We start from the raw sequence: 16,717 nt of genomic DNA on the forward strand, positions 1-16,717 counted from the left end.
GAAAGGTTTGCATCACAACTTTCAGGATTATTTGTGTTATACGAATTTAGCACAGATTATTTAATAGTTTTGTGCTCTTCCATTTTTTATGGTCTCTGACCATATCACATTTATGAAAATACAGCAGTTTAAATGTCATCCACCTATCCATTCAAATGAACAGTTCATTGAATATAATGCATTTTTAGCCTGGATGACGGACCTAATACAAAGGGATGTAACTCTGATGTCTCCTCAGAGAATGTGTATAATAGTCTATTTTACATGGCTTGATAATTATAAAGTTATTCTGCAACACTCAGAAAAAGAATTGAAGCTGTCTGTCTGGCATTTTCTGTATCATTGGGTTTAAAATCTTTCCTTTTGTTCCAGGAGAATTGTGTAATTAGCAAACTATATATATTCCATTTATCCAATCTGATTAAAATTCTATCTTTACTGTTCTACATGAAGACTGCTTAGGGGTCAGGTTCGTGTGACCTATGTCATTATCATGATTGCTAATTTTATCAGACAATTAGATGAAGTCTTTTATCTTTGCATTTGGAGATGGAGCAGTATGGCTAAGAGCATCACTGTGTGCCAGACAGTTTGATTCAATTTCAGATTTTTGAAAGCTGCATTACCATTGGCTAATTCAGAAGTCAACCAGAACATGACCCCTGTCAGTTCTTCACGTAGGACAGTGGAGATCTGATCATAATCAGATTGTATATTCCACATATTAAAAATACATGCATTCAGAAACAAAAAGTTTGATTTTTCTGCCCTTTTAGGGTTGCTACACTGCAGCAAGAGAGTTTGTGTTTTCTCAGTCCACCGTCATGCTGGGTATAGGATTTTCCTTTTGCTTTACAATGGTAAGTACTAGTTGAAAATATATTTATCCATTACTGTTGTTTGAATTATTTAAATTCATAGTCAGTCTGACAAGCCATAAAGAAAGATCATCTCTTCTAGTAACCTTCAATATCATGTTTCAGTGTCACATACATATGCCAAGGGACTTTCAAGTTCTTGGAAAAAAAATTTGTAAGTGACTTTAATGTAACAAGACTATAAGATAATAGGACTGTAGTCAATCAACATTTGGTTCATTGAACTGGAATAAAAAAACTACTGTCTGACATTATAATAATATCTTTATTTTAAGAGAGTGATTTAATTAGTTACAAGCAGGCTAAGCTGTCTTGAGGCTGTCTGTTATCTGACAATACATTAGAACCTGTCTACAGTGGCGACTCATGAGAAAAGATCAAAGTGGCCTTTGTAGGCAGGTGACTTCTGAAGGCAGGTTGAGCTCTCAAGCTTGGTTCATGACAAATACATGTACCATGCACCGACTAGCATTATCATTATTATTAGTTGTTGTATCATTATTTTTCATATATTAATAGCAACAGTAATATGCTATCAAGATACATGTATTTAGTGTATCTATTTAGCAAACTCAAAACTAACAACATAATAAAATAAAAAATTCCACACAGGGCTGCTGTATCCAAACTTTAATCCCTTATGCACATTCCATCACCATTGATTAACCTGTCATCATCACATGTCAAAGTTTTGATCAATTATTAGCAATTGATTTCATTTGCATCCAAACTTTACCTTTGATTGGGAAACACATGACTGACCTTTTGCCTGGCCATCACCAGTGATTAACCTGTCATCATCACATGTCAAAGTTTTGATCAATTATTAGCAGTTGATTTCATTTGCATCCAAACTTTACCTTTGATTGGGAAACACATGACTGACTTTTTGCTAGGCCAGCTGGTGTAATTAGGCATGAAAAACATATTCACACTTCAAACATTTGATGCAGTTGCTTAAACTCACCAAGATCAAAAGACAGCCTGCTTTTATGAGAGACCTTTGATGATAAAGGGAATGAAAAGAAGCTTCCTGCGGCTATCAATTCATGTAATATACCATTATGTATTCCATGCTTTGCTCATCAAACAAATGAAGTTTAATTAGCACACTTGGAACAATCGGACTCCATAAATGAATTACTTTGGCCCATAAATATTTAGGAAACACAGAATGATTCCCAGTGTTACATCACTGTATGCAAGGGAAACACACATTACTGTGTGTTAATGCGATTTGGATTTTTGAAGTAACTTTAACAGTTTTCTAGTCATATCACTATGATGTCTGCAGTGTGGCAGTTTATAGTGATGTCTAGCACTGGGGCATCATGCCACAGACATGTAGCATCATGTCCCACTCAGTCACATTATCCTGCTGACCAGTCCTAAAAATGGCCTGTTAATGCTGAGCTCCTAGCAAGGCAACTGCTAGTACCATTTTTATAAGTTTTTGGTATGACTCAGTCGAGGTTCAAACCTGTGATCTCCCGCTTCTGAGGCTGATGCTTTTACCACTTAGGCCACCAGTGCTGTCAGCACACATTACTGGTGGTGTATTTTCTATATTTGGACATGTGTATGTGCATGCACGTATGCAGTCATGTGCATGCATGCACACACACACACACTCTTTTAAAACATATCTACCAACCATTGGAAGTGATTTAAGAACAAACATCAGGTGTATAGGAATTAGTGTTCGTAAGTAAGAACCTTTAGCAGAATACTGACTACAGATTTTATTGTGTTTGATATTCACGTAATTTAAATTTCTCAGAAAAGAAAATAATTTACCAGTTAAGAATTTCCATCTTACTTTTCATTTCAGCTTTTTGGAATGTTTCTGTCAATATGGCTTTATAGAAGGCTTGGACAGGAAGGCAGGCAAGATTTTACGGAAGATTATAAAGATTAGTCTTGAGAAAATTTTACATGAACTGTGCCACATATCGACGGGGAATTCTGCAATTTGTTTACCCGTGAATTAAATTTGTATAGAGTCATGAATGTACATATAAATGAATTGTTAACATAAGCATTTTTCAGAAAATCAGGGCTGGGAAGAGGAAAAAACTTTCCTTGTGCTCTTTTTTACAGGCAGTAAATGTTATTCGCCAAACAGAATTGTTTGCTTTTTGTCCAGAATGAAATAAACAGTATTAAAAGTAGGAAACATAATGGATTTTTAGTGAAATTTCACCAAAATGTAAATTCTGGTTAAGTAAAATATTCTGGGATTTTCCAGCCATGTTAAGAGTAAGTGGAGGTAAGGATACTCATTGTAATCCATTCCAGCATTGTCTGTAACTTTTATACACTTTTTATTTAATATAAATTAAAGAAAAAAAATGATCATTTCTTTTGTACATAAATTTAGCCTCAGTTTAATAATGAGATTTACCCTGTATCCAAATACAGACAACTAAAAAATTTTATTGTTTTCTTAGTTACCTAAAATTTGCATAAGTTTAAAAAGAAAAACTTCCCTATACCCAAAGGTAGAGAACAAAAATAATTTTCTTAGGTATGTACACTTTTTATTAGTTTAGTAAGAATAAGTACAATGGTTTTGATGTAAATTTCTGAGCTGGTGGATGTTGGAAAGGTAAATAAATTTGTGTATTACTTTTTTATGTTAACTATTTTTAATTTGGGGTACAGTGTCCATAGCCTAATCATGATACACCACTCCTTCAATAACTCGCACCTGATAACTCATGAACCCGCTTATAACGCATGGTCAGGTGAGGATTCCATTTTTTTAAACCATTAAATACAAAAAGAAATGATCCCTATTTCTTAAAACTTTAAGAAATCACGATCAAAATTGGTAACTGAAACGTTGATATATCGCTTGTTTTATAATAATAAACAGTCGATAGAACCTCAATATTTTAATCAACATTTTGAAATTATCAACTTTTAATAAGAAGTCATCTAAGTGATTACATTTTCTTTCCAGACGACATTCTTAGTACACCATAATTAAAAATATTCAAGGAAATTTCGCTCAATGAAAATGTCACGCCTTGTGTACGCAGTACATTAATACTTAAATACCAATTACATAATTTTTGTTTAGTGAAATTTGTATTTTAATTCTATCTCTTAGTTCCTCTTAAGTGTAATCATCATAAATGCAATGTGTATTTAAATGTAAAATGTGTCAATCTACCATAACAGCTATATCCACAAGCATTTGTCTGAGAACCTAATTAAGTGCTGACCGTGTTTTGTTAACTGATTTGTGAAAGTATTTGTTGTAATGTTGCACTGAATTAAAAGCTGGCCTCCTTTGTATTATCAAGTTAATTATGTCTTTTGAATCAAATAAAGGAGGTGGATTAAAAGATAAGTTAAAAGGCACAAAAATCCTACAAACTTAAAATCTAGTGGCCCCGTTCATATGTTGGATGAACTCACTTCATGGATCAATCGAACACTGTTAAAAATATTATTGTGTATGTAACATAAACTACCTTAAATAAACCAACTCATTCATAACTGTGATCAAAGATAGCAAGGCAACCAAGCTAAAAGAATACTTCATAAAATAAAGAGCTTGGTTTCACTGATATGGACCATTGTGGAAAAGCTAGTTTCAGAGAATTCCTGAACTGGCACTAAGAGATATCCTCAAGGATGATAAGAAGTTTTACTGATACTTCCAATGAAATCGCGACATCAATAATGTACTAATTGAATAAATAAAAATTTGAGTTTTGACGAAGAAATTGTCTCATGAAATAAATGTCACATGTTTTTTAAAACAAAGGAATCTTATTTGTTGGTGTATCAAGTCAGTCTAGTTCCCTGCTAACGGTCTCCCAATTTGGCAGGAGACTAGTAAATACAACTCCGGGAACCTGACATATCAACAAAACAAAAAGCAGTGAGTTAATCAACATGTTTTCATGTACACGTGATGGTTGTTCAAACCAGTTGGAACAATCTTTCACCTTTTGGACATTTCTTTTTGAAAATAAATGTTATTTATACAGAATAATGAACAACTTCATTAGAAAAACCACATTATTAACAATTATTATCGAAGTGATTTGTAAAACGAGGATTCAGTCATTAAACTGCCTGGTCCCTTAACTCCCCCCTTGCGTTTTTCTCGACGTTTAAGCAAATTTTGTCAATTTTTGGAGGTCCCTCGGTGACTCGCGCCCTCATTTATAGTGCGGTCAATGTTTGTGAACCCCATTGTGCGCAAGTTATTGAGGAAGAAGTGTATACTCCAGAATCATTTTATAATGAAGGGCATTGTAATGAAGGAGAGCTCTATAATTTGTCCATAACTATAATGACTGGCTCTGTAATGGAGGAGAACTGTATAATTGATTATCACTATAATGAAGGGCATGGTAATGGAGGGGAGGTGTATAATTGACCATCACTATAATGACTGGCTCTGTAATGGAGGAGAACTGTATAATTGATTATCACTATAATGAAGGGCATGGTAATGGAGGGGAGGTGTATAATTGACCTACACAATAATGAAGGCCAGATTTATCCCCAGTAATATGAATCAGTTGGTTAATTTCAACCATCGAGGAATATTAACGAGCAAAGCAGAACAGTCATCATTAAAAATAAGCATTTGCTTCAAATGGAAAATAAACCATCATCCCTCCCCCTTGTCTGTCGTATTGTACTAGATTTTCTCAGTGCAGAAAATGTTTTAACCCTTCGATAAAATGTGACTTGATAACTCACCAGTTGATTACCTTTGGTGGTCAGACTGAACAAGTTTGATCAGATTAAATAACATTTATTTTTCTTCCATTATTTATAGTTACAATGTCACATTCATAGTAAAATTTTGTTGCTTAAGCTTTTTCGCATCCACCTTTCACCTGTTTACATAACAATAATAGATTGGAATATGTATAGGAATAAGAATCCCAGAATGGTTGAATTATGGATAATTTACCCTACTTATGAAATACAGAAGCATGCTGTCTGACTTGTCTGATTGACTTGAAATGTTATTAAAATTCTAGTACCTTTTAAAAAAAAATTGTTGTCATACTTACATTTTTGGAATGGAAAGGAAATTCATTATTCAGGTCCTCCGAGATGAATTAATATTCATGGGACATTTCAAGTAACTGCTATTAGTAATGGTATAACAATAACAAAAAAATTGGTACCCTAACTATGAACAAATGTGAATTGACTATATAAAATTATAACTGAAATTCACATTACTGGTTACAATTAATTATCGCTAAAAGTATTTTCATCTTTGGTCTCTAATTCTAATAGTCCCATCAGAAGCATTGGATATTGTCAATAATTCGGAGTTTAAACATAAAATTGCATGAAAATGTAACATGAACCAATACCATGCCGTCAAACATGCATGAAAGGACTATGTGTGTAAAATTTATATAGGTCCAAATAAACAGAAATTTGTATGTGTTTGCCTATATGTTAATATCACCATCACTCATAAGTTGGGTCCAACTGCAATCAGCGTAGATTCTAATTTGCCATTACATGATGCTCTGGCAGATTAGGGTTTGTTTGTTCAGCTGATTACTCTTAACAAACTACATAGACTCAAATCTGCTGGTGCATTATGTGATGGCAGATCTGGGTCTATGCATTTTGCAGTTAGGACTGACTATTAAGTGGATATATACTTCATAAAGACCTTTCTGGATGGTCCCCTCAGTAGGTTTGACTATTTGTAGGTGTATGCTTGACAATATACAGGTTTGACTGTATATATAAGTACATGTCTGACAATAGACAGTTTTACTATTTATATGTTTTAAAACAGACAGGTTGGACTGTATCAGTAAGTTTATGTCTGACAATAGACTGGTTTGACTATTTATAAGCATGTGTTTGAAAACAGGTTTGATTGTATAAGTAAGTATATCTGACAATAGAACGGTTGACTATAGGTATATGTTTGAAAACAGGTTTGACTATATGTAAGTATATGTCTGACAATAGACAGGTTGAACTATTTGTAAATAAGTCTGGCAATAAAACATGTTTGACTGTACTTGTAAGTACTTGTCTGATAATACATCCAATTAAAGACACCTTGACTTGAATGGCTTTCCAGAAGATGGGAAAGAAATTGCTGTAGAACTTTATCATGATACTTTCACAGTTTAGGGAATTTTCTGAATTCATAATTGGCTGTCTAAAAGTGTACATATCAGTATTTTAACATTTTTAATCTTCATCTTTTTCTAGTCATTTCCTTGAAACCAGTGAGCAGGGTCGATTTCAAATTATGTATGAAAACCACAAAACCAGGAAAAAATTAAATCTGTTGAATAATTTTTTTTGCATTTTTGTAACGTACAAAATGTGTAAATATGGATAGAAGATGTAGTGTACATTCTACAAGTACATCTGTATTTTAAAAGTACAAATTGTTACCCTTAATTTTCTTTGTGCTTTTCCAGGGCAAGCAACCTAAATCAATCTGGCTAGCACACACATACCATCTATACTTGCTTATAGGACAAGTCCAACTGCAAACTGTATAGACCCAGATCTACCATTACATAATGCTTCAGTAGATTTGGGTCTATGCAGTTTTTTTGGAGTAATCAGTAGAACAAATAATATAGATCCTGACCTGTGGCACATTATGCTGCAGCAGATCAGGATCTTTGTTGTTTGCAGTTTGACTCGACTTACAAGCGAGTATAGATGGTACAATTTTACCCACTTAGACTAAAGTTTTTAAACTTATTTGCAAGTTTCAGTTAAGACTGTGTCCAAAATACAGATAACAGAGATTCAGGGTGTGTTTAAAGCATTGTCATAAACTTTCTTTTTTTAACATTCAGTGACAGTGTGAAAAATAGCACGGTTACCAGCTGTCAGCGAATATTTAAAAAAACAGGGACGTCAATAATAGCTCTTTAAATACCTCCAGATTATCAGGTACTTGCTTGTTTCTTAGGGAACAGTCTTAACCCAACCTTGCAAACAATTAAAAAAGTTGCCAAAACTTGCATCAAAGGACTAGGGTCATTGCTGATATGTCTTCTTTCATTGTACTTCTTCATTACTACACAAAATATCATGCCAGTTTTTCTAATACGTGTTTTTTAATAGCAGCTTGTTAAATAGTCAATTAAAAAACTGTGCCAACATTTCCATACAAGAAGCAATATTCTTTTCTTTTACTTATGTTTCTGATGCCTTTGTCATTGTATGGATGTTTATCAGTGTTTAACACTGCATTTATACATTCGCATAAAATATTCTTGATTCTTTTACTTTAACCCTGTTATTCATTAAGTACGTTTTCTATTAAGTTCCAAAGTCCTCATTTTTGTGCATGCAACTAATCCCTCAGTTATTGATGGATTGTCAGGAAACATGGCAGGTGTTAGGATCAAATACCTGAAGATGCACATATTGACAAATCACCTTTTTTTCTCCAGGAACCTTTAGTCAACCTAGCCATAGGGATAAGTGACTTTATGGTATTTTCCTTTTTTTATTGTGCCATCCATGATGAATTGTTCATCATCCTTCATCCATTCACAGTTAATATTTACAATGTTTCACAAAAACTGCGTTTCAGAATTCAACCAAATTTGACACAAAGCTTCATTGCATGATGTTCTTCCAAATTTGTTCAAACAATGCAAATTTGACACCAGATATGACAACAAATATTAACATCTTTCAACGACTTCTCAAAAACTGTTGTGCATACTTTATATCAAATAAGAAGCAGCATTCTGTCATGAGGGGCTTTCAGAAGACTCTAAGCTGCCATCAATTATGGCTACCTTTACTAAAGATAGAAAAACTTTTAAATGACTTCTCAAAAACCACAAAACACAATTTGGCCAAAATTTGATGGAAAGCATCCTAGTAGAGTCTTTCAAGTTTGTTCAAATAATGCAGACCCACCCATCAAATATGGCCACTACTGCTAAAAACATAACACATCAAAATGACCTCTTTGCAAAAATCACGTGTCAGAATTTTATGAAATATCTGACAAAACATCCTGGAATGAATTGCTCAGAACAATAATGCCAATCCACCATAAAATGTGTCCATTGTTACAAATTTTTTTAACAACAATTAAATGGTTTCCACTCAAAAATTGTTTAACTGAATGTGACCAGATTCAATGGAAAGCATTTTGGCTTGGGTGGCCAATCCACTGTCAAATATGCCATTACTAAACAAAGAATTCTCAAAATGATTTCTCAAAAACTGCCTGACAGAATCGGGCCAAATTTGACAAATAGTACTATGGTATGAAGGTCTTTTAAATTTTTATAAATGAATGACAATCAGACATAAAATCTGTCCAAATATTACAAAAATCTTGAAATGACATCCAGCAACCAGAGTGGTCATGAATTAAAGTAGGTTAACAGTATTTTCCTGGAATCTGTCTACATTGTCATCAGGCAGATGTCATTTGGAATGTCTTAAGCCATTGTCACAGATAGATGTGATTTTGCTGCAGATTTGGAAATGTCACTCATTTGAGAGGTTTTGAGGACATCAATAGTAAGTCTTCTATCACAAACTGAGTATTTTTACAGTAAAATAACCTTTGAACAGTGACATACAATTCTGTTTACATGACATGATTCTTTGCTGTACTGTTATATATTCTGTCATAATAGAACAACATTTTTTTTATGGGAATCATTGATTATACAATATGAGCTTTTTTGCATCCTCGCCATTTTAATACATGTCATATTTGCATTACATTAGAATTTCATGTTACAGATGTAGTGTTGAAGGCAAAACATCAAATTTATAAATAATTCTTTTTTATTTAAATGCAGGAACCTGATATTGACATTGCTCATCATTATGCAAGTTTCAGTTTGAGAACTCAAACTTCCTGATATGTGGATAAATAGAATTGTTAGAGGTCTCAAGGAATACATTTGTATTGTAATTGAGCTACACTCATTAAATAAAGAGTTATTATTATCATTAGTAGTATTGTTTTGTATACAGAGTTGTCACATAGGTAGCTTTGTCAAGAACTGCAAATAAGTAGTAAAATGTGTCCCCATGAACACTTTTATAAGGGTATTGTTTTAGAACCTCGTACTGATACATTTGTTAGTTCCAAAACTTTAGCTTTTGTAAAAAATATTTCATCTCTATGGGCATACTTGGTCAGTTCAAGTTAATAAAACATTTCAGACTTTTGAATATTTCATTGGGTTTTTTCCTAGCCCTTCCAGAAAATAAAGACTTGGCACAGTTAGAAAGAGTCATGGAAATGTTGATGTTTGCATTTCATAATGTTCTATTACAGTCTGTATTTTTAGTCACTGTAAAAAAAAATTACAAAAAAGGTTTTTTCATTGATTTTTAGGTGAGTTATAACTTAGCAGTTGCTAACCTACAAAGATTGCAATGTACCATTAATTTACTATTTTTTATAGATCTTATGATTGTTACAAAACATGAATCGAAAGACTCAACAAATGGTGATCTCTTGGGAAAAGATCGGACTCCTTCTGCAATCCAAAAATTGAAGCATGCGCAAATGTCATTTGATAAAAAGCATTTAAAATTTTATACTTACAAAAATAAATAGACTTACAGTACAGTGTATAAGGTGAAATAAGTATAAAATTTGACTAAATTTGTTTTTATGATCTCATTCTGAGGCTGCTAAATTGCTAGTGTTTTGCAGCTAAAATATCTGCTATTTGGTAGTGTTTTTACAGCTAAAATACCTGCTGTTTGGTAGTTACCAAATAAATATGGATTCTTAATATGCTAATTTTTACCAGATATTGCAATTTTGTACTTTCATTTTATTTTCTATGTGTTGTGCACATAAAACAATATTGTATTTTATCATATACTTATGAATCAAATATAAATGAATATTGGTGAAATATTTTTTACATTCCTCCACTCCTATATTTTTTTCACATGTTAAAAATATATTCTTATTTGCAAAATTTCCCATTATACCATGCAGCGATTGAATATATTTTCCAGCAAAATTAATGCTTGCAATGACCAGATTATATGGTAGAGAATTTAAAACCTGTGTTACCTTTCAACAAATTTCAATTATTACTTACCATAATATTGGATTTGCCACCATTGTTTAACTACCAGTGTATGTCCTCTGTTCTACATAGTGAACAATATTAGAAAGTTTGTTTCACTAAGTTCTATTTGCTTTGTGGTTGGATTCAGTAAAATATTTTATAAATGTTTTAAATGCAATTTATTCTAAATTACCTGTTCTCTTAAAGTACTGGACTGCTCTGTTGGCCTAGTGGTTAGAGCATCTGCCTTGGATGCGGGTGGTCGAGGGTTTGATCACCGGCCAAGTCATACCAAAGACTTACAAAAATGGTACTAACAGTTGCCTCACTTGGCGCTCAGCATTAAAAGGTTAGAGTTTGGACTGGTCGGCCTGGTGTCAGGATAATGTGACTGGGTGAGACATCATGCTACATGTCTGCGACATGATGCCCCAGTGCTAGGCATCACTATAAACTGCCACAATGCAGACATCATAGCAATATGACTGAAAAATTGTTAAAGCTACATTAAAAATCAAAATCACACCAACACCTTAACTTACTGCTATTTTTTATTATCAGGGGTTGGAATAGGATTCAAGTGGAGGTAAACTTACAAAACTGGGGAGGAAGTATATAGGATGAGCTTAATTTTCTAAGTTTTGATTCAGGAGCAAGATTGGTATATAATAAAAGGACAGGTTTCATTTCCAGCATAAATATTGATAATATTTCTTCGAACGGTACAAAAAGCCCCCATGTTTTTAACCTGCTGCATCACCACTAGTTAAAATTTAGCATTTTTTCACACCACACTATGAAAGTAGATACAGTATTATTGTAGAAAATGAAAATAATGAAAATGTATTATTGTGACGACAGTGTATAATTTCATATTAATGCTAATAATTACATTTAGTTGTTCTGCATTCTCACATTTTATCATGTGAAAATTGTATACTCATGCTTTTTATTGTATATGATATTTTTTACCCATTCTATATGTCTGTAATGTAATATATAATTGTCCATTCAATAAATAAAAAATGATGTGTATATTATCCATATATAATTTTACTTCATATTTTAATTTTTTAATTTAAGATCTTATTAAGCAAATTATTTCTACAATGTGCTAATGAAATGGGAGAACTGAATCATTCACTTACAAGACAAAGAATATCCCAGAGTGCTTGGATTGATTACTGTATATATCACAAGTTTATTCCAAGTGCAGACAACATCAACCCTGATTTTCTATCACTTACTGCACCAGCAGATTAAGGCCTGCGTTGTTTGTGCCACTGATTGATCCTAACAATCTGCATAGACCTAGATAAGCCGGTGAATATGTGATGGCAGATCTGGATATGTGCAGTTTGCAGTTGGACTTAACCTAATAACATGAGTATATACGGTGTTGGGCTGGGAACATAACACTGTAATTATCATTATGAGACTGGAAACATCTAAAATGAAGGCTTTTTATATCATGTATCTTGTTTTAAATAAAGCAGGATATTTTTTTTAAAGTACATTTGTAAAGAGCTTATCAGTTTTGCATTATTCTTTCAAAAAAGTCATACAATATGTTTCAGATAACCTTGAAAAGTCCTTGAATTTTGAGATTTGCCTGAACAATCCTTGAGTTTCCAAAAAGTGATTTTCTTTAAGAATTCTTCTAAAAATCGCTTCTTTTTGTCAATATCTCCTTGAAGTTAAGAAGGAAATACAAAGTTTTAAAACAAAGAAATTGAGTCCACTTGTGGAGAGTTTTATTCTTAGGATCACCTGATTAGTATAATGTTTTTATATTTCTTAAGATATGTTACCTGATCATGATACCTTAGGAATACTACCACTACCTCCCAATATAGCCTACCAGCTACAGCTTTTAGCAATGGGGGCTAAATGCTGTGCAGCTACATGTGTGGCAGTCAAACAGTGATCTCAGCTTGATATAGGGATTGGTGCCAAATTCCGTTTTAATCTGTTACTGCATGCCAAGTAGCACACTCTCTTCTGTTAAGAAACCACACAAACCATCTTCAGTAAGTTTAGAAGATGTTCCACATTAGATCACATTTTTCCAGGGCTGTATTCTCCAACATTTTCTTGCTCTTTTCTTTCACAGATAAAGTCTTTCTATCTATTATAGAATTACAACTTTGTTGTAAAAATAGGTGCCCTTCTGTACTTAATTGCACTGGTCTCAAGTGTGTCCTCTCATGTTGGGATGTTAATAATATGATTAATTGTGTTGTGCAGGTAATGTTTGTACTGTAGACAACTCTGGGTTACAGGAGTTTTTTTTACTTCGTACTGCACACATATTTCTGTACAAACTCTGCTTTGGTTAGAGCGTCCGCCTCGGATGCGGGAGGTCGTGGGTTTGATCCCCAGCTGAGTCATATGAAAGACAAAAATGGTACTAACAGTTGCCTCGCTTGGCGCTCAGCAAAAAAGAGGTTAGTGTTAGGACTGGTCGGCCTGGTGTCAGGATAATGTGACCGGGTGTGACACAATGCTTCATGTCTGTGGCATGATGCCCTAGAGCTAGACATCACTATAAAGTGCCACACTGCAGACATCGTAGCAATATGACTGATGTTTTTGAAAGCTACATTAAAAATCTAAATCACACACACACACACACACACACACAATATAGTGTAGTGGCTAGATGTCCACTCCTTGGGTTCATAAAGCATGATGTGGCTGTGGCTGGCTAGTTTTCACTTGAATATGCACATGCCGGGATTGTACACTGATGGATCTGTTTGCAACAAGATGGAATTTTGCTTGAAGGCCCTCCACTTTAAAAGATTATGAGGAGAAGCAGAGAATTTTCTCACAGTGATGTGAGCTTGAATATAAGGCATCAATACACCAAATAGCTAATTTCCTACCTTGACTTTCTGAAAAGAAACCATTACAATACAGGCTACTGTAACATTTTCACAATCTCTGACATGCAGCATCATAAGAGAAGAGATGATATTGAACAAAACAAAGACCTGTCTGATCTTCTGTCAAATTTTGATTTCACATGCACAAGGGCACTAGCTCTATGCACAAAAGTGAAATCAATCATGGGTGGTAACCTGGCCGAATTAGGCACCATTTGAACCTCTCTCTAGAGCTTCACTGGTATACGTCTTGTATAAGACATGCTCTCTTCATATCGGCTACAGCAGGTAGGATGAGCTGAATATGTGCTTTGTCAGTTGACCTAAACAACTTTTTTCTGGTCTGAATGGATCGGTCAGTGTCACTTATAATGGCCCCTGTTTTCATTGCCAAGAACAGGCTCCTCATGTATGATCAGTCTTTTGTGATAAGCTTCTCTCTAACCTGGACCCTTCAGTTAAAGATTGTCTACAGGATCTGGTGAGAGCTCTTTGAAGTGGTACCTGAAAAGGACAGCAGTTATAAAAAGAAGGAGATTTTGTCTATTTTTACAAGTGGGAAAGGATGATATCTTGGTGCAAATCAATTGTCCTGGATAAAATTGGTTATCTCATTTGCATATTAAAAATAACTAAAAATCAATGAATTTGTTACACATTTCATCTCATGAAGTTACGGAACCATACGTGTGCTACTTCACGCAGAACCTGTTCAGTCGCAATCATTATTGCATTTGTGCGAAACTGTTCTCTTGCTGGCATTATGCAAGGCATGGAATGAAGGTGAGATTCAACTGCTTTAGCTTCTACGCAGGGAACTTTTATCCCAAAAGGCTTAGTGACCTATACCATGACACAGTAGGTTGCCTTTCGAGGTTGTTCGGCAGATTCTTAAGGACATGACATTTCAGTTTCACTGCATTTGTGTGAAAGAAAACTTGCCCTTTCCTAGAGCCACGTTTCTGTATACAGAGTTAATGCTCTAGATAGGTACTCAACCTTTAAGCTGCCTCGCATACCTTTGGAGACTGGAGATGGTTTCTTTTCGGTAAGGAAATATAGCTCCCTCCACCTCTTACATATTCTCCTAATGTAGTATGACCAGTTAATATATTTGAAGACGAACCAATTTTTTTAGTAAAATATGTTTCTTCAGTAGTACTTGACAAATCATAACATGGATACACAATCCCTTTCTCCAAAGTTACATCCTACTAGACTGTTCCGGTGGCCTAGTGGTTAGAGTGTCTGCCTCAGATGCAGGAGGTCCCGAGTTTGAACCCCAGCTGAGTCAAACCAAATATTTTTGAATGTTACTAACACCTGCCTCATTTCCTGCTCAGTAATAAGAGGTTAGTGTTAGGACAGGTTGGCTTGGTGTCAGTATAATGTGACTGGGTGGGACATGATGCTTCATGTCTGCGGCATTATGCCCCAGTGCTAGACATCATTATAAACTGCCATACCACAAACATCATAGCAATATGACTAAAAAAAATTCAAAGCTACATTAAAAATCCAAATCATGCACACACACACACATCCTATTAGGATGTCATGCAGTCTGCTCCAATAGTAACTGAGGCATACACAGGTTTTGGCACCAACCTCAACCTCAAATAGAGGTCAGTATAACTACAATACATACAGCATTCAGTTCCCATAGCTAAATATTTTAGCTGGGAGGGCAGGATTTGTGAGGTAATGAGAGAACTCCTAGGTATAATCAAGCAAGTATTGTCAAATACAAATATTTTACTAGAATTGGTTTTTCATGTATTGATGCTGTTGATCATGATGGTGCAATTACAAATACTTAAGCAAAGCAGCTTTGCAATAAATAACATAGGTAGAAATTTAGCTTTGTGTAAGATAAATGAGCCTTCAAAGAAAGGAAAATTCTTTCAAAGTCCGCAGAGCTGTACAGATCATATTTCGAGAAAATAATGTACAAAATAAATTTACCACGTCAACAATCTTTCAATACTGAAACTTTTAGCATTTTTTATAGTACATGTACCATTTTCTTTGTGAAATTTTATTGTTTCAATAAAAGATTTACATGTATATGTAAGGTAATGGCACCTCAGTCATATAAATGAGTCGTAAAATTTTCCAAGTCATTGTATTTTCTTTTCTTAAGATTTTCTGAAGAAAAAAATTTCCATCTACAAATATTGTAGCAGCATTTTATAAATATTTAAATATTTATTGTGACAATTTAAATCTTACTTTGTCTTATGAAAATACCTGGTTCAAAAATGTGTTACCTGTGAAATGTTAGATTAATTGATTGATCTTCAGGTTTTTGAGCTAAATATGATACTAAGACTTTTGTGTATTTTTGTTTGTACACTGTATGTTGAATACTTGTGAATTTCATCCAAGATTTTATACTCGTTGTACTGTCCTTAATTTGTAACTTTGTAAAATAAATAAAATTTATTGTGCAAAGATTTTATTTTTTATTGATATACCATTGTTACTAATTAGAGAACTATTAAAATTTGTATAACATTGAGACTGTGAAATCATGGGTATCAATTTTCATGGCTTAGCAACACAAAAAAATGTAGTGGTTAAATTTGTTTATTAATGGCATTTTTTTCATGACCTTATCAACTTTCATTTTCCATCACAAGAAATTGTCTGTCATAATGCCAAGTACTTTTTCATTTTCAGACTGTTAAATATCCATTCCTTTTATCCTTACTTTGAAATCATTTTCCTCAGCTTTTACTCTTGCTCAACTACCTTAAGTTTGATGATGGCTTTTGATTTGGCTGCATTTATCTTCATACCATTGTGTTCACACCAGTTATTTATTTTTACCAACTCTTGTGTGTGAATCTCATGACCTGTTCATCCTATTTTATATAATGTTGTGTCATCTGCA

General features: G+C 33.8%; 1 protein-coding gene across 1 annotated transcript in view; it reads left to right on the plus strand.

Moving 5' to 3' along the window:
• LOC149785732 (CD151 antigen-like) overlaps nucleotides 1–16,278 on the plus strand; it is a 49,250-nt gene extending 32,972 nt beyond the window's left edge. The window contains exons 8-9 of the mRNA XM_089979615.1: nucleotides 777–860; nucleotides 2,710–16,278. Of these exons, the coding sequence (XP_089835741.1) occupies nucleotides 777–860; nucleotides 2,710–2,796 (171 nt within the window). The 3' untranslated portion in view covers nucleotides 2,797–16,278. The remainder of the gene's footprint in view (nucleotides 1–776; nucleotides 861–2,709) is intronic.
• Nucleotides 16,279–16,717: the final 439 nt, after the last annotated feature.

The sequence above is a fragment of the Sinohyriopsis cumingii genome, chromosome 13, assembly GCF_028554795.1.
Source record: "Sinohyriopsis cumingii isolate HCF-2022 chromosome 13, ASM2855479v2, whole genome shotgun sequence".
Classification (NCBI taxonomy): domain Eukaryota; kingdom Metazoa; phylum Mollusca; class Bivalvia; order Unionida; family Unionidae; genus Sinohyriopsis; species Sinohyriopsis cumingii.